The 23,500-nt window shown below is 40.9% G+C and overlaps 1 protein-coding gene across 1 annotated transcript in view; it reads right to left on the reverse strand.

Moving 5' to 3' along the window:
• Window positions 1-23,500, reverse strand: part of LOC101234197 (von Willebrand factor D and EGF domain-containing protein-like) — a 133,851-nt gene that overhangs the window by 91,533 nt on the left and 18,818 nt on the right. Inside the window, exons 4-9 of the mRNA XM_041717675.2 lie at window positions 23,254-23,486; window positions 15,634-15,723; window positions 14,272-14,407; window positions 9,738-9,955; window positions 6,675-6,748; window positions 291-561 (exon numbers count right to left, since the gene is read on the reverse strand). Coding sequence (XP_041573609.2) covers window positions 291-561; window positions 6,675-6,748; window positions 9,738-9,955; window positions 14,272-14,407; window positions 15,634-15,723; window positions 23,254-23,486 — 1,022 coding nt within the window. The remainder of the gene's footprint in view (window positions 1-290; window positions 562-6,674; window positions 6,749-9,737; window positions 9,956-14,271; window positions 14,408-15,633; window positions 15,724-23,253; window positions 23,487-23,500) is intronic.

A 23,500-nucleotide genomic window follows, 5' to 3' on the forward strand; every position in this document is an offset into this window, starting at 1 on the left:
AAGCAAACACAGAGTGGGCTGCCATGCTGCAGAGAGTAAGCAGTGCTATCAGAGCTCCGCTGTGTCGCCAAGAAATTTCCAGAGGTATTTGTTTTGTTTTGTTTTACACTTTGCTAAACCAACACTTCAACCAGCTACTTCCCTGCCTGCTGTTTTGCAGTACATTTGGCTGGAGGCACTCTGATGGCTTCAGATATTTTTGTAGCAACTTCATTGATAACTCAGAAATATTAAACGCGTGTTCTCAAAGCACAATCACCACAAGAGCGCTCAACCATCCACGCACGTACTGTTATTTTCCTGCCTCCGTACGACTTCAGGATTTTGACTTGTGGCGATGCTTCGGTGCTTTTGATGGTCAGCTGGGGCCTGCTGTCCTGAAAGTGGCCATTACAAGTGTCCAGCACCACGGTGTCACCCCCTTCTCGTGCAGCTACCCCGCAGTTGCAGGCGGTGGCGGAGCGGTGGCCGCCGCAGTCCCACTGCCGGACGTGCACCTGGAACGCCCGCGACTCGCTGCGGCACAGCAGGAACGTCCCGATTTTATGGCTGTCGTAGCGCCTGAACAGCCACAAAGAAATAAAGACAGGGTTAGACACCCTCAGCATGTACCTGTGTGTCACCGCAGGCCCCAGCTGGGTAATAATTAGCATTGACTCCATGATTGCGGAAGGCTGATCAATTGCTTTATTAAATCATCCTGTACTATATTATACTATACTTATTAAAAAACTCAGTAACCCTTACAGCCCTTCTGATACGTCTTTGACCTAATTGGTCAATCAATCCAAACACCATCCAGTGTCTAATTAAGAAATCACTTTTTGGTACATAAATCTCCATGACACATTCTACATGCGCACAACAGCAGCTGCAACAAGTGGAGATAAGAATTGTGTCTCATTCTTTTCTCTGATTTTCTCACAGCCTTCCCCAGGAAAATGCCTGGGAAAGTCTGTGCCTGCTCTCTGTGGCCAGAGAGCTGCTGCCACACCTGTGTTGAGTGCTTGTTGGCATTCTTACTCCATAATTAGAGCAGAGTGCTGGCTGGCCTTGGAGGAGGGAACCATGCACACATGGGGTAGAGTTTCTCTGGCTCTGTATCCAAGGGAACGCCGCGGCAGTTGCTAGCTGGAAGTGCCTAAGGATTCCTGTGAAAAGCAGGAGTTGTGTCCCAGCTGCTGCCATGGCAATGGGCATAGATAAAAAAGGTAAACATTTGATATAAAACAAATGGGAAGAAGTTTCCTGCCTCCAGGTCTTAATAAATATATTTTGGTTCTAACTGGTTGCTTTTAGAGCACAATGTTCTTCAAAGGGAAATCAGTGCTCAAATAACCTCTTCTGTGACTAATCACCAAATTTTACAAGTCTGGCTGTGGCTAGGTAAAGGCTTCCAATGCAAATCTGGGATTCTGCTGAAAGCCAGCTAAAATGAAGTTTGTTCCTCCCCCTCAATGACTTGCCCCTAAGCACAATTTTCACACTCAATGGATCAGCAATCAACACAAGCCAGTGTGGAGAACAATTTAGGACTTTCATTCTTTCATATAAGGAATGTCCCTGGTCCATCTGGGCGAGGCAAGAGCAGGATAAGGTAAATTTAATAACTTTGCAAGTGTTTGGCCTCTGCATGAACCATCTGGAACCTCTGGGGTTTCCACAACAGAGGCCTGTGAAAGGACCCTCTTCTGCTTGTTCTTTGTGCTCTCACTCCATAAACTAGTCTCATTCTCACTCTCTTTTATGCTGTTATATAAAAAGATATAGTAGCCATATACTTAATATTTGTTGTTGATGTTTTCTCCCTATAAGCCAACAACTTCCATCTTTAAAAACAATAGATTGTTCTGCGTTCTTTTAAGGCACTGTGATTTAGTCTAAACTAAATTTTTATGAAATTAACTAAAATGGAAACTAAACTATAAGCTTATAATAATAAGCTTTATTATTTTCTACAATAAAAAAACATTAAAAGGAGTGTATAAAATGTTTCTGCTAAGTAACAGGATTATTTTTTAAACAGTTCGATACAAACATCCACACTGTTTCAGGCCATTAATGTTTCTTATGCAGAGGAACAAATGTCTTGCAAACTGTGACTTTTTCACATGTATATTTCTGTGTTTTGCTCCTCTTCAGAAAAAAAAGCTATAGATAACTTTGTAGTTTAAAACACAGTAAAAATTTAAACTCCAGCTCCTTTTCTCTGATAGAAAAAACATCTGACTTTATCTTTCATCTTGAAAAACTTAGGTTGGCCATAAAGTGATAAGACATTGAATGGTTCTGTCTCATCCTATTTTCTAATCAGATACATAAATCCTGTATTACACTGCATAGATGCTGCTGCTAAGATTGATCAGAACTAAGGACAACGTAAAAAATAGATAATCTCTTTAAACCTCTGGTACTCACTCCATTTGGATATCTTTGTGGGGGAGAAAGAGGATATTTTGTGAGAGCACCTTCCACAGGTTCCCTCTCCAGAATCAGCCTAGAAGGAGAGGTGTTTAAGGAGGCTGATGGGAAATCAGGCATCAGGCTGGCTGCACCCAGACTAATCATCTGTCTGTTAAAGAAGGCTCTTTTTGCATATGCATATAAATGTCATTGCAGTCAGGGGAGCTATTTATTGCTTAATAATCACTGACAGTGGATCCAATCCAGCCCTCCTGGAAGTCACTCTGAGTCCTTCAATTAAGTCATGGCATAGATTGCATAGCACATAATGAACCTGCACTGTGCCTAAATCAGAGCTTTCAGGCACCTTCGAATCAGTTGAATGGATAATTGGATGTAGTCAGGTAAACTTCTGTGATGTTTATACAACTGTAATTGTGATAATGATTCTTTGGACAACCTTGGAGTTGCCTGTAGTACTAAATGCCTGAAGGAGGCTTAGAGCAACTCTTGCACGAGGGAGTTCTGCATGTTCCTTGTGAACCAGGCACCACTGTTTGTGTCTAAATCTCCCCATCCTGCTTCCCTGATAGTCTGCAGCAGTGGGTAGACTGGATGAAAAGGGTTTCCCTCCCTCCCCCTCTATGTCCTTGTTTTCCAAGGGGGGAAGCAAGTTCTTGTCCTGGCACAAAGTCATGGCTCGGGTTATGCTCTTTATCCAGTAATTATAAAACACTCCTGAGTGATTGGTGATGGCAATGAGCTTCTCTAGGAATAATTTCTGTTGGTAAATCATAAGAGAGGGACAGAAGGGGGTACAGACATATGTAAACAACTACTTCCTAGTAGTGTTCAATTAGCTCACATCCTGCACTTTACCTTTGTATTAATTCAGTGTTTTTTGTGGCCTTTCCTGAAGGTTTTCCACCACAGCTTTGCCACCAAATGATTTGATTTGTTGGCATGACGCTCCAGGCTCCTTCTTTCTTTGCTACTAGGAACTATTTTGTGGTAGGCTTGACCCTATGAAGAGCTGGGTGACACTGAAGGACATTCTCTGCTTTCAGAGTGTTCATCCCATCACGTTGTTCTCAGAGCAGATGTTGGGTTGTATTCAGCAGGCACTGGATGCCTGGGGACAACCAAACTGCTGAAGACTATCAAAACACCAGCACCTGGCAGGGCTACTCATGCCCAAGACTTAGCTGTGGGCTCCTGTGATGAAAGTCATTAAAGCCAACAGGCAAATGGTGCCATTTCCTTGGTGATGATATTGCTGGGATAATATAGATTAGTGTAAATTTTTGAGAAGTCTGAAAAATCTTTTAACCTTTTTTTTTTTTTTTGTTAGATAAAATGCAAAATAACATAAATGATGTATATAGTTCCCCAATCAAAAAAAAAAAAAAAAATCCTTTTTATTTTGCCCTAAAAGGATTTTCTGCATATTTAGTTTTAAGCTAGTACTTCATATTTAAGAATCTGCGATTTATGGCGTGAAAAGCTTTTATATTTATAATGTGCCATAACCAGTAATGAGGGCTATACTTTTGCTTTACCAGGCTTTCACATTTGTTTAATTTAGAAGGTACTTTGCTATAAAAGGAAGTGCTCTCTCTGGATTTTAGCTGGTATAATTAACATTATTTCACATCTACGCTCCAATATACACAAATTGATTGTGCTTATGCTGTAAAATATGACACTTTCTTCTTTGATTTTCAGTCACTGCCTTTGGTGAAAAGAATGAAAAGATTGCAAGATAAATATTCCTACAGACATATATTAGCAGGAGGCACAGGAAAGGGGAGTGTTATTAAGGAGTGGGAGTTGGGTATTTCAGCTGTCTAATGAATAGCTAACTACCTCAGATGTAATGTGAGCTCACTATGTCAGATTAAAACCATTGGAAACATTACAATAGAAGTTAAAATTACATTGGAAGTGGCCATTTCAGTAAGAAAATTGTACTGCCAATAAGCAAAACACTTTCAGTCTTTTATTTTTTGTACCATTTTTCAATTTTCCAAATTTATTCAAATAAATATTTTTATTGAAGTTAAAGTTTATTTTTTTAATTATTTTAGTTTAAATTTTGAAACCACAAGAAGGTTCTCATTTCAAACACATTTTTCCATCAGATTCCCTTCCATGAAAAAAGGGGAATGCTTCACTTCCAGACTTCTGTGTCAGCCTTTGCCTTCAGATTATAGTTTTGTACCAGGACAGAAGCAGGAATTTCTTTCCTCACTCCTTAAAGACAGAGCTTTAAAATAATTTGCTAACGTGGTAACAATTTTTTTGGACAGGCAATCAGAGAAGTTGCTTAACTGATGTGCAATAAGGTAGCCTAATCATTATAATAATTGAAGGAGAAATTATTTACAATAATAAATGGGAATATAAGTAGGAGTAATGGGACTGTGAAATGATGGGTAAGAAACTTGGCTGAATATCAAGAATTGATACATCTTAGGGAAATAACCAAGTTATTGAGATGGAAGAAGTCTTATCAGTGTGGCTCATTTAAAGCTGCACTGGACAGAGCAGTGGTGAATGTTTGTCCACAAGGAACAAAGTGCAGCTTTTGAGGGGCCAAGCTGATCCTGGGTTTTTCCTCTTTTGAGTCTGTGTGTCTCTGAGGCAGAATGACACAGACAGATGGGCTTTTCCAAACTCCCTGGGTCAGAACAGAGCATAAATTGCTTAGAAGCATTTCTGTGTGATATCAACAATAGGATTAAAAAATGAGTTATTCAAGTAAAATTGCTTTATTTGGTTTTAAACTATTTTTCCCCCATGGAAGAAATGTAAAAATGTGCTTCATGGCTGGAAGGGTGTCCCCATTCCAAGAGGTATTTTTCAGCTTTTTATAACTCCCTAAACCCAAGAATCTGACAGATCACTGCCTCTTCCCAGCCCTAAATCAAAAGGGAGTATTTTAGAATATAAATGTGTAGAGAGGTTTGAAATAATACTCTGATCTAGTTTAATATCCCAGAGTGGAAATAATTGCAGCTACATGAGGTATGGGAATATCTTTGAACCTCTTGCAGCTCTAATGAAGCTTCCTAAGCAAGAAAAGCACCCAAACTTATATGAAACAAGTTCCTGGCCACATTTAAATGCTACTCAGCAAAGCAGAAGTGGGACTGGGAAACCACGGATAAGCAGAGTTAATCTCCTCTCAGACTGCCCAATTTATGTGAAATCTCTGTTAGAAGCAGAAGTGTAACCTTTAATGGAGTCACTGCCTTTCTTACTCACAGTTCATCAGCAGATTGCTCCAGCTTTGACATCATTTCAGACGCCACCTCCAGAGCATGTTGGACTGAAATTGGGATATCAGGATAGCAGAAATTCACACCTGCCAAGCCCTTGTGGATGCTGTGCACCCAAAGTCATTGTCTGTGCCATCAGGAGGTTAATGGCAGAATGACAAAATTGGAATGTCATCTGAAATATTTGCAACATTGGATCAAATAGGCCAGGTGCAAATTTAAAAAATTTTCAGTGATGCCAATTAGCTGGGATAAACAGATTCATGAACGATTAGGAGAGTTAAATGTGGAAAAGTTCTATACAGTACAGGCTGTCAAACACAAAGGCACCACTTTGGCTCAGTAAGTCTTTAAGCAGCTTATTGCTGGGTAAATCAGGAGGACATTTGGACACTACAGGAGGGTGTACAACTTTATTTTTGCATTCTCCTCCTGACATTTGACACTTATAATTTCTGCACTTTTTTTATCTGAGACAGTACAGCTATCTTTTTGGGGTTTTTCAATGATGTTTGATTGTCAACTCCAGTTGGACATAAATCACCTCTGGAAACAGAAGAAATCAAGAGCGTCCTTCTGATGAGTGCCTTTGCAGCGGATGTTGCTGAACTCCTGGGTGTGCTGTGCTGCCCTGGTGACATAACATGTCACTTGGGTGGCACTGGGGTGTCACTAACACAATAACTTGTGGTGTAGACATCCTCACAAAACACTAGTGATGTGATTTGAAGAACCTGACCTTTGTCTTGTAAAAATTATTCAGACTCAAACCCATTGCTTCTCAAAGATTAATCTATTTCTAGTCCTTTTGTTAAAAGGAGTACATGGCTGGAAGGAAACCACTTGTACTGTTGAAGGAGTACATTCCTCATTGTAAGCAAACCTCTTCAATGTTTTTTTGATATTCTAATGTAAACTCAAATGCATGCTACATCCAGAAACTGATAACTGCAGTAATTGAGCCAAATTATTTCAAAGTAAAATACTCACCATCCATCAAATGTGATAATATGTGGATCAGTGAAAGAGTAGCAGTTCCCTGTTGGGAGGTCTCGAACTGTGACCTAGTTAGAATGAAATGTGTAATGAATACAGTCTACACAGCAGTTTTCCTTCATTACTGTTCCTCACAAAACATTAGGGACAGATTCATGGGTTAAGTACAAACTACAATCTGACTTCTGAAACATGATTGCAGATGGGGACAAAATAGGTTTCAATTTCAAACAGCAGAGTTTAATCATAGCCAGTGAGGGAGTTCAAAGTGTTCCTGTTCATCTGATGTAATGTCTTCCTTTATTTGGTAAAAGCTGAAGTTGTTTTATTAAAACTTTTTGCTAAAGAGCAGATCATTCACTGAAATTACCAGAGAATAGAGTGCTTATTAAATTGTACTAATTTTAATGCCTGAAGTATGGTAAAAAGGTATGCTGTAGTTAAGTAACATTAGCATGTTTTAGTAGTAGCTGCTTGTCCCCTAATTTGACCTCAGATTTCCCATTACAGCATCTGAATGGCTGATTTATCTATTTGATGTGGCTATTGATCAGATATTGATGAGGAGGATCCAAACCACGCTGCTTCAAGTATGTGGGTGAAACAGGAAAGGATCTATTACAGCTACAGAGATCTTCATCTGCATCAGCCCTTGACTGCTTGGGCACCAGCTGGGTCACAGAGGAGCTGTGAGGGGCAGGGAGCAGATGTGGCTGCAGAAGCCAGAGGCAGGTCCTGCAGCTGTAACACCTGAATCTCAGACAGTGCTGGGCCCACACAAGGGTGGTTTTTGAATGGCTGAGTGCTCTGCTGACCAGCTCCCAAAAACACAGGACTGGGTTGTGTAGTGATTTGTGATATGAAGAGCTCCCAGTCATACTGGTGGGAGTGATGGAGTGTTATGGTTTTCCATTATCCATCCTGACAGACTGATTTCTTGGCCAGGGCTGTTAATTCTTTGCTCCCTCCTTGCCCATGAGGAGTCCAGAGGTGCACTTCAGTTAGTTCTACCAGGATCCATGGAGCAGGGAAGAAGGATGGCTGCTATATCCCTGTGCAGTCTTTCAGTGACAAAGCAGAACTTGGCTTTTGGGAACAGGAGTGAAATGAAATAAATGAATTAGAGGGAGAAGATAGAACTTCGGTTCCTGACAGCATTCCTCACCTGCAGCAATACATCATCTGTATTTCAAAATGCCCCTTAACCATAACACAGGTTAAGCATGACTTAAATGCTCACCTGTGTCTGGCACACCAAACTTTTAGAATGATGGTCTTGAGGACTGAAAAAATGAATCCCTCTTTGAACAACTTTTTGATCTGGAGTCAGCTGTATCATTTGGATTTACTGTGATATGAAGAGTCTCAGAATTTTCCCATTTTCTCCACAGCCTCACACTTCCTAAGTAAAAATTTAGCACAAACAAATCCACGTGGCCCTTCCTACTCTGCTCCTTCTTGCATGATGTCAGCAGAAGACACAATTCCTGGTTGGAGGCAGGAGTAGTTTAATGAGGAAATGCTGTTTACAGGTATCAGAATGTTCTGCCCACCATTTCTGTTCAATTTTCAGATAAATCAAAATTATCTGAACAAGTCAGAAGGATTAAAGACTATGTGGATTTCAATACATGGAGTTTTTCTTGCTATCTTGCAAGAACTATGTTACATTAAGGCCTCTAATTAACTACAAAGCAGCAATGGGAAAATGGGGGGGAGGGAAGTATTGTCTATTATATTTCCATAGATCAGGTTTTAACAGAGATAAATGAAATTTATTATTAAATTTGATTTATTCAATTTCACACTTGATACATCTTCATATTTTAATGAAAGAATTCGTAATTTCAAGAAAAAAATATGAGCGTATGAGTGCATGATGCTGAATTAGCTGTAATTTCTGTTTTAAGAATCTTAAAAAGAAGCCAGTTCTGGAGATAAAATGTTATACATCCATGCTAGGCATTTTACCATTGAAGACAAACTTTTTTTTGGTCCAGTTTAATCTTATTCTTTCATGACAAAATCCACAAAAATTAGGGCAGGGAATCTGTGGATTTCACTGGGGGGTTGCTTTCAGTTACTTAAGATATGCCAGCTTGGATGTGCCCCTGCTCTGAGAAATTTAGCTCAGCCAAATCTGTGCTCTGGTTAATTTTTTGGAGCGGTGGGATTACAGCTCTCAAACCTCCCTTAACTTCATGGAGAAAGGGCTGGTCCTTGCTCACCACATCACTCAGCCAGGCTTTCTACAGGGAAAGTGTGGCTTGCCTTCCTGATTGCTTTTTTTTATTATTATTTTGGACATTTTGTAGTGGTATAAGTGAAGAGATGGAGCAGCCCCATGTGTCATTGAAAGTGTCCTGGCAATTCATGGCACAGTCACAAACTGAACATGGCACTGCTGAATCCCCTTCTCCTCTCTCCTTTCTGAGGCTCTGCCTTTCCTCTGCTTTTTTAGAAAATGTTCTCCAAACCCTCCATTTCCCCATTCCTCCTTCTCAAAAAGGTGCTTGTTCCCTAACCCATGTTTTCCCTCTCCCCTTTTCAAGTGGACAGAAGCACTCCTGGTGACCTCTGTGTTCCAGCTCTTGGCCTTACTGATGGGCTGACTAATAATCAAACCTAAATCTGTCAAATCACAGGGAATTCCATGTTAATTTTCTTGGTGTGTGAAGTGACTGTTTTGCTTTACTCTGCTGACAGAGGGCAGGGTGAGATCAGATATTAGGAAAAAAATTCTTTATTGTGAGGATGGGGAGGCCCTGGCACAGGGAGCCCAGAGAAGCTGTGGCTGCCCCTTCCCTGGAAGTGTCCAAAGCCAGGTTGGATGAGGCTTGGAGCAACCTGGGATAGTGGAAGGTGTCCCTACCCATGGCAGGGGGTGGAACTGGATTATCTTTAAGGTCCCTTCCAACTAAACCATTATAACAATCATCCTAAAATTTTATTGTCTGGAAAAGAAGGAAAAAAATTAAAAAAAAAAAAAAGGAAAGAAAAAAATAAAAGACTCTCATTTAGATTTGCCACATTTTCCAACTGACTTCAGGACCTAACCTTCACATCCCTGGGTATGTAATCCCTCCAGAGAGAATCCGTTGGTGCGGCTGGGCGGGCGCTGATGCGGCTGACGCGGTCCCCGTCCTGCGCGAAGTCCGTCACGGCTGTCACCGTCACCGTGGCTGATGCACAGCTGCTCCCCGAGCAGGGCTCCGGCAGCAGATCTACCTGGCAGGCCGAGAGGGCGATGTCTGGGGGCCCTGGGACTTGCCTGCCTGGAGAGAACACCAGCACTGAGTCTGACAAGAGTCACCCAAAGTGCCGCCCGCGCCCCGTGTTCTGTTCAACACAAACACTTCTTGTTCCAGGACACTCATGCCTTGGGTCTTAGGTTGAAAGATTTAGCTGGGGTATGTATTCTATTTGTCATCTGCTAGAGGTGGGGCAGTTCTCTTCTGGTCATTGGGCAGTTTTCTTTATCTTTTCCACAGCCAATCCTCCCTCCCAGAGATATCTGCTGTTAATGGGCCAGTGAGTGTCACTGCATGAGGTTACATCATCCCATTGGGAGATGCTCCACCCAGGGGAGGAGCCAAGCATTCCTACCTGGATACAATCTGACTTTTGGGACACCACAGCAGCCTTTGCCCACTGCATTCCCAGAGGAGCAGCTTTCTTCCCATTGCATTCCCAGAGGAGCAGCTTTCTTCCCCACTGCATTCCCAGAGGAGCAGCTTTCTTCCCCACTGCATTCCCAGAGGAAGCCCAGGCCCATCCATACCAGCCCTGGAGCTCCAGAGGAAAACTCCCCCCTTGTGCAGGATCCTGCTCCAGCAGAAGCACAGCTGGCACTGCAGGAGGGCTGTACCCCATGGGATGGGACTGCTGCCACCTCCCTGACCCACAGGGTGTTGGGTCGTATTCTGACTCTGGAAGTGGTTTGCTTTTTTTTTTTTTACTATTGAATTTTATTTTTTTAAATTCTCCTAGTAAAGAACTGTTATTCCTATCCCCATATCTTTGCCTGAGAGCCCCTTTAATTTCAAAATTATAATAATTTGGAGGGAGGGGGTTTACCAAATTTTCCATTTCAAGGAAGGCTCCTGCCTTCCTTAGCAGGCACCTGTCTTTTCAAACCAAGACAACTTGGAACCAGATGGGCTTTGCATGAAGACATTTGTGACTGAATCTGGCATCCCTCTTCAGTCTTCACTGTGCTGCTTTTTTATCTCCAAAGTTTACTAAAAACTCAGTGGTGTCTATTTTTCCACAGGTGCTAATATTTCTGGGACAATGGTGGGTCCATGCCCACTGAATGAAGACAAGTTGTTCTCATGACAAAGAAAGAGATGAATCTGTGTTTCTGGAAAACAATGCTCTTACACTGTCTGGAGTATAAGGAGTTATCTGCTGGGAGTTATTTAATTTAAAATAAACAGGTGTTTTGGTGTTAAAAGGGAGGGTTCCTTAGTAAGTTTTTGGTGGACTATGGATCCACAACAGCAAGACAAATGCAGCAGGTCTGTATTTGTATTTTTTGGCTTAGTTATGTTATGGTGTTTTGCTTCCCAGTCTGTAAAATGATGATAGTTTTATTTGTATCCTTCACAGAAGTATTGTGCTGATAAATTCACTAAAAATGAGGAAAAATAATAAGCTATGGAGATACTGGCTACGTCAGCATCTGCGGTGGGTAGAGAAATGATGTGTGGTGACAAAATCAGTGCGACAATGGCACTGCACTGTATCTTTTCTAAAGAGACCTCTACACACAGCCAGAATGGCAGCATCCACTTCTCTCAGATCCTGACTCTTTCTGCTGAGGTCTCAGGTAAACCTGGATTTTTATTTCCATAGGTGTGTTTTCCCTTACACACACTGAATTATGATAGCAGTTATTTCTGAGCCATCTGGTCTGCACTGTGTGCATTTTCTTCTCAAGAAGCCACTCAAGCTTTCATGAATCCTTTTGTTGATAGGAAATGAAACTGTGGTCGCACTGAAGCCAGTCAGAATCTAAGTGCTGATTTCATGACTTACAGTGTTTCTTGAGGAATACTTAGTTTTCTGTCCCAGACCACCAATTGTCACCAGATAAGAATAAAGTTCTAGAAATGGTGGCCATAAATTTAATCTGAGATGAAAATAAATGATTTTCTGATATTAAAATAAGTGATTTTTATACTATTCTTCCCATTTGTTGAATTGCTTAATAATTTCTAGAGATAGCAATAAAGTATTTTAAGATAGCATTTCTAACACAATCAAATAATCACTGTCTTATTCCTTACGGGAAAATCTCATGAAATATAATTCAAATTAACCCTGTACAGTACTATGGGAACTGAACTAAAATCTACAATATTAATGACATATTATCTCTCATATCAAATCCTTAAAGGCTGCCTCACCTCACATCCTATAGAAAAGTCCTGGCTCATTTTCAAGGTTCTTGATTCAATTAAATTGGAGGTTTCCATGAGGAATAGTTATTGCCATTACGGACAGCCCCATGATCTGTGCTCAAAACCCAGAGCAAAAGTGTAAAATCAAAGAAAATCATCTTGTCAAAATAGTAGCGATAAACTTAACAGAAGCTGAACTCCAGTGGCTCTGCTGTGCCTTGGCATTCATTATGATATTGTCTGAACTTGGAGAGATATTTCTGTGCTCGTAATTAGCTTTCTTATCACTTATTCCCTACATAATTAGCACAACAGTGTAGTTATATGGATTCAGTCAGACAAGGAGCTTGTCAGTTAATTTATTCTGTATAAACAAATCACAGCTAAAATGGTTTTTATTTTTAATTTCCAGCACTGTGGCCAGCACACATTTTTCAGAAGCCCGCAGTGTTCCTTCAGATAAACTAATGGACCCTAAAGACAATAAAGGCTCAGAGCAGATCCCCAGCCTTAAGTACATATAGATAGCTCAATAGATAACAGCCCGAGTGTCATCCCAGGAAACAGCCTCAGGATGGAGCAACCAAGGGCTAGAGCTGGGTTTAGTTTAAGCTGCAGAAATGAGTTGATTGAGACTAACAGAAATTTTCCACTTCAGTGACAACTTCCTTCAAACACGAGTTAATTGGACGAGCTGTGCTTTCCTCCTGACACCTCTTGGCACCAACACATCAAGCCCATTCACAGCTTAAAAATAGAGCTGCTTCTGCAAGTCCTGTATCCTCTCTTTCTTCCAGTCAAGTGCACACTGTGGGACTGGAGGAGACCTTGGTGAGGGGTCAGTCTCAGTCCAGTGTGCTGAGCTCAGTTTCCCCACCTGAGAGCTCCTGGTCAATGCTCTCAGTGTCAGATTCTGAAAGCCTTGATGGATGCCTAAGAAAACATGAGTTAAACGAATGGCCTTGACTGGGACTAATTCCTGTCTGATCCACAGTGTCTGAGCTGCTTGGGGTCTGTGGGGATGTTCCAGCACACATCCCAGTCCCTCAGTGTGAGACAGCCTTTCCTCCACCTGGCTACACAAGGAAATCCATTCCCATGAGCTCAGAGGATGTTTTCCTGATGGAGCAGCCCAGACTCCAAGCCAAGAGCAGTGTGTAGAACAGAGCAGCACTGAGCCATGGAGAAATGCAAAGTACTTCATGTACAAGAGCCAGCACAGCTGCTGGAACCATAAGGTGCTGCTCAGTTTAAGTTCATTGTGTTATGATACCATTTAAATTATTTTTCTTTCTTCTGTCTAAGCACTTGGCTGATGGTGAGGAGAGCTAGGAAAGGGAATTAAAAAGAGAAAAATATCAGGACCTATCTGGGTTTTGCCAACATTTTTTAGAGCTGTCTTTCTGTGGGTAGAGAAACTGCAGCTGTAATCCTACCTCTAAATAATTTTCTCATTGAGTCACTTAAGGAAGAGAAAGAAGTGACTTGTTAGAAAAAAGGTTGGGTGTTTTATTTAGTGCAAATGGAAAGTAAATATTTACGTGCCACCTTTAGGCAGGAAGGGTATTCCACCTGACTGACTCGAAGACAGCATTTACTAGGTAAAAGGACAAGAGTTTTCTCAGTGACATTGTCAAGGTTTTAAAGTTAATAAAATAAAAAAAAATCCTAAATGTTTAGAAAGAGAATAATACATAAGCACAAGAATGATTTTTTCCTTCTGTATTAAGACAAAAACTATAAGCCAGCAAAAGAAAGAAAAAAGGCTTCACTATGCATTTACTGAATAATAAATCAGCAGGGGAGATTTTTATTGATAATTAATGAAATTATTCTACCTAAGAACATTCCTGCTACAAAAAAACCTTAAAATTTGAATTTACACTCCTGGAATTTAAAATAAGTTCTTCTACTCTCAGTTATTTAATCCATAAATCTCAACAGACTACTGTTCAGGTTATTGCTAGTTAGATTTATGGCTTTAGAGTTTTTTTTTTCTCAAAAATCTGTCAGATATAATCAGCTGTTTTATTTTGCAGATAAAAATATGGCCTAGTTTGCTGATTTTTTTTGGCTTCTGCCCTTTGGTATTATTTATATATAATATTTTCTATTAGAATTCATTGTAATTTTAATATTGGAAAAAGTGATCACATTGATTTGATGTCAATATGTAAAGCTCTTACCCAAGTCCTCAGTACTTAGTTGCAAAGTCATTTTACAGGAATCATCCTGCCCAGGACAGGCAATGGGTACCGTGCTCAGGACAGTCAAAACATGCTCCTTGCCATCCTCTGCAATTTCTAGTGATTCTGGTAAAAACTGGAAATAAGAAAACAACTCTAAGATCATTTTGACAAGCAGGAATGATGACAGATTAATCAGGCAATGTAGACATCTATGAAGTCTGAAGTGGTTTTCACCAATTATTAAGATATATGATTACTTGCAAAATAATAATAATCTTTATCATAATCTTCTTAATAATAATAAATTTTGCAATAGTGATCTTCAGCTTTGTAAGGTAAAATTGCTGTTAACATACTTTAACATACATTTTTGGCAATTAAGAAAATGTTTGCAGTTCCATATATAATGTGTAATTGCTTCTCATCTCCAAATCAGAAAGCCAGCTTTTATTAAACCTGAGAATAATACTGTAGAATTTATTTAATTTTTAATATCCCTGGTTTAAAGGAGCTCCTACTCCAGTGAAGTAGGAAAATACCATGTCATAAAGTCTGGCATAACCTCATGGTCATGGACTTCATGTTTGTAGTCTGCACCAGGTGCAGAATAATCCCAATTTTTCACCAATTCCCCTTCCCTGCTATGGCAGGAAGAATTTCTCTGCACATAGAATATTACAGGTTTGGAGGCCCCTATGCCCAGGGGCAGAGCTGGGATTGTGCCTTTTCTGTCTGCCCATTGTCCTGGGAAAAGAGCAGAGATAGCGTTCAGGGCTAGTTGGAAATGGGAATTTCCACTCCCTGGAGGATTCTGACATTTAGAAAAATTCCTCAGAAGCTGTTCTTCAGAATGGGCTGCCAGATGTTTGAAACCCCTTTCATGGAGGCATGACACTCAGAAGATCCCAAAATCTCACGGGCTGCCAGGCTGACAGCCTAATCCTTGAGTGGGATTAGACCTGGTCCTTGCTCTCAGTGTGAATTTATCTTCAGCAACTTCTGTTTTGTAATGCCTGACCGTAACAAGATGATGGAGAAAAATTCATATTTTGTCTTCACTTTGCTCTGGTTTAGTTACAACAGAATTGTGCATCCTTGCAGGTTTGTAGGTGTGTGTTCCCATCACACAAAACCCCCAGAAATGTTCAGGGTACATTTACTAGCAATTTGCTCATACTTTGTGGCACATCATTGTCCACATGTGCACATGGTGCCAGTGGTGCTTCAGGGTGTTTCACAGACAAACTGAAAGCCATTTTCTCAAAGTGAACAGCACTGCTTGTGATGATCAGGACTAATGCTTCTTCATCATGGTTTTCAAATATTCCCTAGTCAGTGACTCCGGGCCATGGGCGTTACCTTAATCCCAGCATAGAAACCTTTGCTGTCCTCAGGCAGTGACTGCTGCTCAGGAGTGCCCCTCCTAAAAGCTGTGACGGTGCAAAAGACCTGTAATAAATAAATAAACAGCACGTGCTAGAGCATTTCTTGAATAACATTTGTATAATTATTCATCTTCCTGTTGCTCAGAGTTTTTAAGCTTTCATTCTCCTGCTGAGATATATTTTGGGGATTTGGGCTTTGGGAATGTTCATGTATAAATTTTGAGATTTGGAAGAATTTTTGATGCATTTAATAAGCAAAGAAGTATGGCTTTTGTCTCAAGAATTAATAACACTTTATGCTTACAATGTGTTTTCTTCTGCAGTTTTTAAACACCTTGGTTTGTGATTTTGACTCCTTTTGCTAAGGAAGAATGATATTGTTCATAGATGTCACTGTCAGAATTCAGACATGTGCTCTTGGGATCCCAGACTCCAGCCCATCCACCGGATCAAATATCTTCTCTCTGTATCATGTTTTCAAGCCTTTTATTTTAAAATGTAAATTTGTTTAACAGTCATCCAGTCTCAGAAACTTTGTCAGCAATAAGAGAAACTTCTATTTTTTCCCCTTATTGTTTTATAAAAGATGATGCAGATGTGCCTACAGGGTTTATATTGTATTAAGAAAAGTAAGAAAATTCACCCAAATAAAAACTCATCCAAACACAATGTACCAGGACACTTATGTTGTATTCATAGCACAGCCACACAACTTTTATCTCTGCTGAGCCTGCACACCATCTGCCAACTTAATGTTTCATTGGTTTCAGAAAAACCAAATTGCAAAAATCATTTCTAGGATCATAAGAGTAAAATACAGAAATTTTCCTTAAAGCAAATGACAATAGACTCTAAAACTGTAGTTCTGAATATTTTTTTTAGTCTTCTTGGAAAAGGAATAACAGATTGTGACATATTAAATCAAATTCCAGATACTCAGATGACATATTTATATCTGCCTTTTTTAAGCTTCAAGTAACCCACAAGGAAGAACTGGACCAATCCAATTTATTTTCCATTATAACAAATGCTTTTGGATAGATTTTCCAGCATCACTCACTGGCCATGCTGATGCTTGTAGCTCTCACCTGCATGACCCTCATGACCACTATTTGCAAAGCAGGTTCTACACCAGGATATTCACAGATCCATGTGGTCATAACAGCCTGCAATATTTCTTTTAGCACCCTCAAAATCTCTCCTCATTACCATCAAGTCATGAATTTCCTGCAAACTGAAGAATTCTCTTTCCTACCTCATTTGTGCACAGCAGAAATTCCCCACCAGCAACACAGGGTCGTTTGTAGGGCTGTGGGGAAAAACAAGTGTTTTCCGTGCTCTTCAAGTGGATTATTTCAAGTTCAGCTCAGTCCCAGGCTTATGTGCCTTTTGGGATGTTTTTACCTTCACAATTTTTCTCACTCTCTTGCAGACAGCTCCAGACAGTTTGGCCCAGTGAAAATGGTGTCATTTGTTACATTAACAAGATGGAAGCCTTGAGGTCATACTGGGTGTACTGGGGGAAAAACAGACACAGATCTCACCTCACAGAGACACTTTACAGTTAAAATTCCTCAGATATTTCATAGTTATCCAGCTTGCCTCTGAAGGAGAGCAAGTTGTTGTTTCCTCAAGGTAATAAGCCCCTGTTATCATTAGATATTTATTATCTCAAATCCTTCCCTACAGGGTCGTGTTCAGCTTACAGACTTTTCAAAACAGTTCTTCGGCTGGGAAGACAGAAAGTGAGTGTTGATCACACCCCTGCAGCTTCTCCTGCTGCTGCCACTGGGAGAGTCTGCAAAATCAGGATCTGGCAAGGCGGTGACAACAGAGAAAGGGTTTAGATAATGCATATTCCCCTACCAAAACCAAAGAGCACTGACCCCTTGCAGAGCTCACTGAGCAGATCACATGCACCTGCATTGCAGATGAGGGATTTGCACTCACTGGGCTGTTTGCACTTTTGGCTTTAGTGCTTTTAACCAAAAAATGTTCACAATGAGATTCCCTCTGAGCCCAGCCCAAGGAATGTTTGCGCCAGGGAGGGAGCTGCAGCTGCCAGGGACAGGCACAGGGATGCCCAGCACTGACAGAGGCATGGCCTGGGGATCTTCCCAAAGTGAGATTTGGGCAAATACCAGAACCCAGCCTCGTTGTATTTCCTCTCATATGTATTTTAGAGCTGTATCTTATTGATAAAGCACCAAACACTAAAATAAAAATTTACTCCCTAATGATACACAGAGATATCTGTAGACTATCAGTGCATCCCAGCTCAATTTTCAGTGCTTTTGGAGGTCAGCACAAACTTTAAAAATTCAAAATATACTGACAGCAATTACAATTTACATTTTATTTCCGTCTTTTATAATTCCCACCCTTGTTGGGTGCACACCTCACAATCAGCAGATATGTTCATCAGATACTGAGCTACAGGTTGACAGTTTGTCACATAATTATGATAGTCATCCCAAGGAAGAGGGATTTTTTTTTTTTCCTTCAGCTAAATACTAACTCTTTTTTTCTGCACTTCAGTAATCAACTTTTTCTTTCTCTTTTTCTCTTCCCCCCCTACAACCATCTCAGGATGCAGCCTTTTTAAAGCAAACAGATAAAAGCACCACTGACAGCAGTATGCTGATGGCCGTGACAACTTAGGAAGTATTTTTCCACAAACTCATTGGATCTGTTAAAAAAAAAAAAAGTCAAATTCTATTTTTTCATCATCTCTTTTAAAGGGTGCCCTTGGACAGGATGACTGCATTGATTCTTAAAATGGGATGCTTTGTTTTCCCTGTGTGCTGGAGAAACTTCGCACAGTGCAGAAAGCTTCTTCTAGGCACAAAACTCTTACAAAAAAAACGCTCTTTTAGGTAAGAAATGTCTTCCTTCATGTATGTTGGAGCAGATTTCCCCACTTCCATGGGCTCAAACAGAATTGTAAAAATTTTGACATGAGCAGCTTCTTTAGCTAAAAGCAGAAGTCAGTCATTAATTTGGTGAGTTCTGTGAAACAATTTAGGAGAATATTTTAATCCTAGGGCCTGTCACCATCCCCAGAAAATTTCTCCTTAATAACTTGCACATTAAAATGTGGGTATTTTCCCCTATAGCTTTCAGAATTCAAGTTTCCTCCAAATCAGTTGTTAGAAAAACCTGGAATCACCACTCTGCTGGGAGGGAGCTGTGGTTTACAGCCTTGATGAAAAAAGCAAAGGATGAGGAGGACTGAGGGATGACATTTCTAGGGGAGCTGGAAGAAAAGAAAAATAGTTCTCATTAGCTTGGGAAAATGATCTGGCTGAAGGTATTTACAGAAAGGGGCAGGAGCAAAGTCTCTGGGAAGGCTTTCCAGGAGGGTTAGCAGGAAGGGGAAAGTAGGGAGAATGTGTCTTTGATTTAATTAATGAACTAGACCTTGCAGCTTTAGAACACAAATCAGTGCCTGTGAGGGCTGTTGGCTGTGGACAGGAGGGAGCAGGTGCAGCTGTGTGACCTGGCACTGCGGGCAGTCCAGCTCTGCTCACTCTGCTGCTGGCTGTGCAGGGAGGAGGCAGCTCTTCCCAGTTGTCAAACAGCCAGGCAGGGTGTGCAAGCTGACTCTGGGTCATCATTCTGCTAAGGAAGGAAATTTTCCCAGGGTAATAGTAAGGTGTTTTATCATCGGCAGAGTTTTGCTCATCAACTCTCTGACCCTTTCTGCTTTAAAAATCTCTGTTCAAGTTCACTTAGAGTTCTGTTTCTGCAGGGATGCTTCTCATTTTCTACCTGAAGGTTGAGGGAGAAATTGTAAACTCAGCTGTGACCTACAAACAGGCAGGTCTTCTATTCCTGTTGTTGATTTTGACAAATCCAGTGGCTGGGAGGGGATTAGTACTTAAGCAGGGGAAATGCCACTTTGTCACTTTGGAGTCCAGATGCTGGTGCAGCCCTCTGAACTGGGCAGTGACCGAGTCTGAGCCAGTGAGAGCTGAGCCAAGGGCACAAAGTGACCCCAAAGGGGAGATGCTGGGGCCAGTGCTGACTGGGGGTCTGTAGGATGAAACCTTGCTATATCTGGGAGAGGAGAAGGGGCAAACCCTCAAGACTGCCTCCTAAGTGCTTGAGTATTTCCACGGGTACAGACTTCACATGATTTAACATTTATGAGCCCATATGCCCAGGATTTTCTGTCTAAGTGCAATAAATGTAGTGAATCCATCATCTGGAATGAGCTGCTTCTCTCCCCTGGGCTGAACTGGGACATCTCTTAGAAGTGCTGGCAACAAGACAAATTCCTGTTTCCTTGAGAGATGAAGTGTAAGTGCTCTGCAAGGTCTGGCTTTCTTCAGCACCAAAAACAACAGGACTGTAATATCTATTTTCTCATTGCTGGATGTATTTTAGGCCAGCTGGGATGGGGTATGGAGCACCTTGGCCCAACAGAAGGTGTCCCTGCCCTTCGAGGGGGGTTGGAACTGGATGATCTTTGGGTTCTCTTCCAATCCAAACCACTCTATGAAATTTCATGCTTTTTCCTTTGTGAGAGAAAAGTAGTTATTTTATATATTGAGGCAATAATTTTCTATCTTTTTGGCTTTGGCATAATCTCCTTTTGTTGTAGAGTGCCATGCAAAGCAGCCACTTCTCTCACAGAGCTCAGAAAGGCTGGTTTTGCTTAAACATTCTTATTTTACAACAAGCCCCATGGTTTATGTAGGGTGACAATTTCTCCTCACCATGTGAACTTTTGGATTGCTGTGCTGAGCAAAATCTGCACAGTTTTCTTCTAAACACCTTTCTTTCTTAGCATAACTCATTACTCACAGTGTGCTGCTATAATTTATAGATGGCTGTGCCTCGAGGAATGAAATGACCTCTGTCACTATCACATAAATAAGGCTTAGGAATGCCAGGATTTTCATATCAGATGGAGTAGGCTTCTTTCAGAGCTTATAGAGAAATAGTGGCATGTTATAGATTTATTTAAGACTGCAATAGCTACATGAACATTATGCTTCCAGCATTACTGTCTGAAATAACAAAATTGGAACCTAAAGATGGGGGAAGAAAGGACACATGATGGTTATTAAAAATAACTGGCTGTTTAGTCAATACAAGTTGAGGAATGTTGGCTGGTAAATCTCAACTCTTCTCTAAGGTTTGACTGCGTATTAAAATATATCAATAGCTATTCCATTATGTGACTGACCTATTACCTGGAGACATTTTTACAAAGAATAGCATTGACATCAACCACCCAAAAAATGATGTAAACCAAAATTGTCTTGCCTGACTGTGTTTTTTTTTGTCAAGAAAGGAACAGAGAAGATGCTGATTTCAGGCCCTGAATGTGTGGAACCAAATGCAGGTTATTGTGCAGGTAGAGATAATGAGTTAAAAAAGTTCACAAAAGGCAAGTTGTTTTCAAAATGCTGCAAATTCTCTGTCCTGGGGGACAAATTCTGCCTTGAATGCCCCTTGTGCACCCTGGCAGTGATGCTTGGGGAAGCTGCCACTGGGCTCTGCATGGAGAAGGGGAAAAGTACTGGAAAGTCCTCCTGATTTATTGTCTCCTCTCTCATACAGCTTTTATCAGTGTGAATCAACCTCCCTTTGCTGCTGCCTGAGAGAATATTCTTCCATCTGCATCTTCCTTGGGCAGGTGAGAGTTACCCATTGTCTCTGTGTGGTGGAGTTTGGTGCCAGGGTTTGATTCCCCTTTTAGTGGCATCAACTTTCCTCTAAGGTAGCCCTACAAATGCTAAACTTCTTCAGATTTACACCACAGGAGATGAGAGTCTTCTCCCTTTTGACTCCTGTTAGACACCAAGCCTGGGATGGCAAACAGTGAAATGGTTTTTTAAAATTATTATTTTGTAAAACTGAATTCTCAGCTGCAGCTTTATTGCTTGGTTTTCACCCGTGATGATTTATGGATAATTATAATTAGTCTAATAGGACATGAAGACCTTTAAAGAAGTCTAACAAGGAAGAGAATACTTTAGTCTCACTAATCCCACTAAATTAAACATGTAGTTTCAGCAGAAGACAAAAAAGGGCTTTCTGGAAACTTAATACAATAAAAATAGTCTTATAAAGATTTGGCAATGCTACTTGTTAACAGAACCATATTTTCTCTGAGTACCTCAGGACTGTTAAAACAAGATTTGATGTGATTGCAAGTGAAAGAATTTGGATGAGAATATCTCTTCATAGCACAAATTTATCTTAAACTGGCAGAATTATCTGCCTCGTAACATGTGAGGGCATCATCAGTCAGATTCTGAACTGGGCTAAAGAAATCATTATCTCAGTCAGCATTTCTCAGGCCACATCTGGAAAATTGTGGGCAGGCTGGAGAGGGTGCAGAGAAGAGCCACAAAGATGAGCCAAGGCCTGGGAAGCTGCCATGTGATGAAAGGTTGAGAGAACAGGGTTCATTCAGCCTTGATAAAAGGAGGCTTAGGGGAAAGCTCATCACCATGTTCAGCTTTTAAAGAGTGGATACAAAGAAGATGGAGGGTCCCTTTTTACAAATAGTAACATGGAAAAAATGAGGAAAAATTCAGATTCAACACAAAAATATTTTTTTTCACACTGAGAACAGATATGCGTTGGAATCATCTCAGCAGTTGTGGATTTCCCAACATCAGACACTTCAGGTTCAGCAGGAAAGGGTACTGGGCTGTCTTGTCTAAACTATGCTTTTGCCAAGAAAACGTAGACCAGATGAACCTTGAACCCTTTGTTTGGGCTCGTATTTTATGATTCCATGATCTCAAAAAAGAGGTGCAAAATGTGAAGATTATTTCCAACCTACTTTTAACACCAGGACGTTATCCCTATTTATTCTGTTTGCTGTAGCATCACTAATGTCCCTCTGCCCATAAAAGTTATGAACCTAATTTAAATTTAAAAGTCTTGTTTCTGTACTGTAAAAGGCCATGAATTCATACACCAGTCAATTTTTTCACATCTGTATTGTTTTCTGTTTTGTTGTTGAGAGCAGATCATTGTTGCTGTGTAAGCCATCAAATACACTTCTTAAAGATTGCTTTGTAATGAACTCTATCTTTCAGTACACTATTGAACCAGGAGTTTGGAATCAGAGAGGCAGAACAACATGAAAAAAAACCCATAAAATGAATCTCCCTCTATTTTAAAATGTATAATATTTTATTTTTCCTGTGAAAAGATGTTATTGTGTCTCTGGTCTGTGGATATAAAAATTACTGAGTGCACACAGCTGAGCCTGCCTCTGCCGCAAGATACAAAAAGTACTGAGCAAAAATTGGCTCAGGCACATGTACCCACCACTTATACAAACCTCACAGCATTCAGGGTGTAATGTAACTGCAAATATTCAATTTGCCTTTAGAATGTGGTAAAATACCTTCCAAGTACTCACTGCAGTTCAAAGGAGTGTTACAGGTCTTGAACCTGGTTAACATTATTAAATAATCGTGCTGTGGAACCGTTTCAGATCTCTTTTGGGCAGTAGCTGTAAGCATGAGGAGGAGGAGCAGCACGAATAAAAACACAACAGAGGTTTAGGAGGAAGCTTTGATCATCTGTGGATGTGTGACCCGCTGGAGGCGGGTGGCGTTACCGTGTCTCCCAGGCGGAGATTGGCGCCGTCCATCTCCACGTAGGAGAACAGTTGTGGGGTTGTCTCCTGGTGGATCTGTTCCCTCTTGCCAGGGCTGGAGAGGCGAGACCAGAGCACCCTGAAGTGGGCTGGGGGCTCAGGGGGAGCGGGGCTGTAGCTGCACTTCAGGTGGACTCGGCCTTGCACGAGCTCGGGAGTGATCGCCGGTTGCAAAGCCAGGCTCGTGGGCTTGTCTGGGAAGGGAAAA

Source organism: Taeniopygia guttata, chromosome 7 (genome assembly GCF_048771995.1).
Source record: "Taeniopygia guttata chromosome 7, bTaeGut7.mat, whole genome shotgun sequence".
In the NCBI taxonomy this organism is placed as follows: domain Eukaryota; kingdom Metazoa; phylum Chordata; class Aves; order Passeriformes; family Estrildidae; genus Taeniopygia; species Taeniopygia guttata.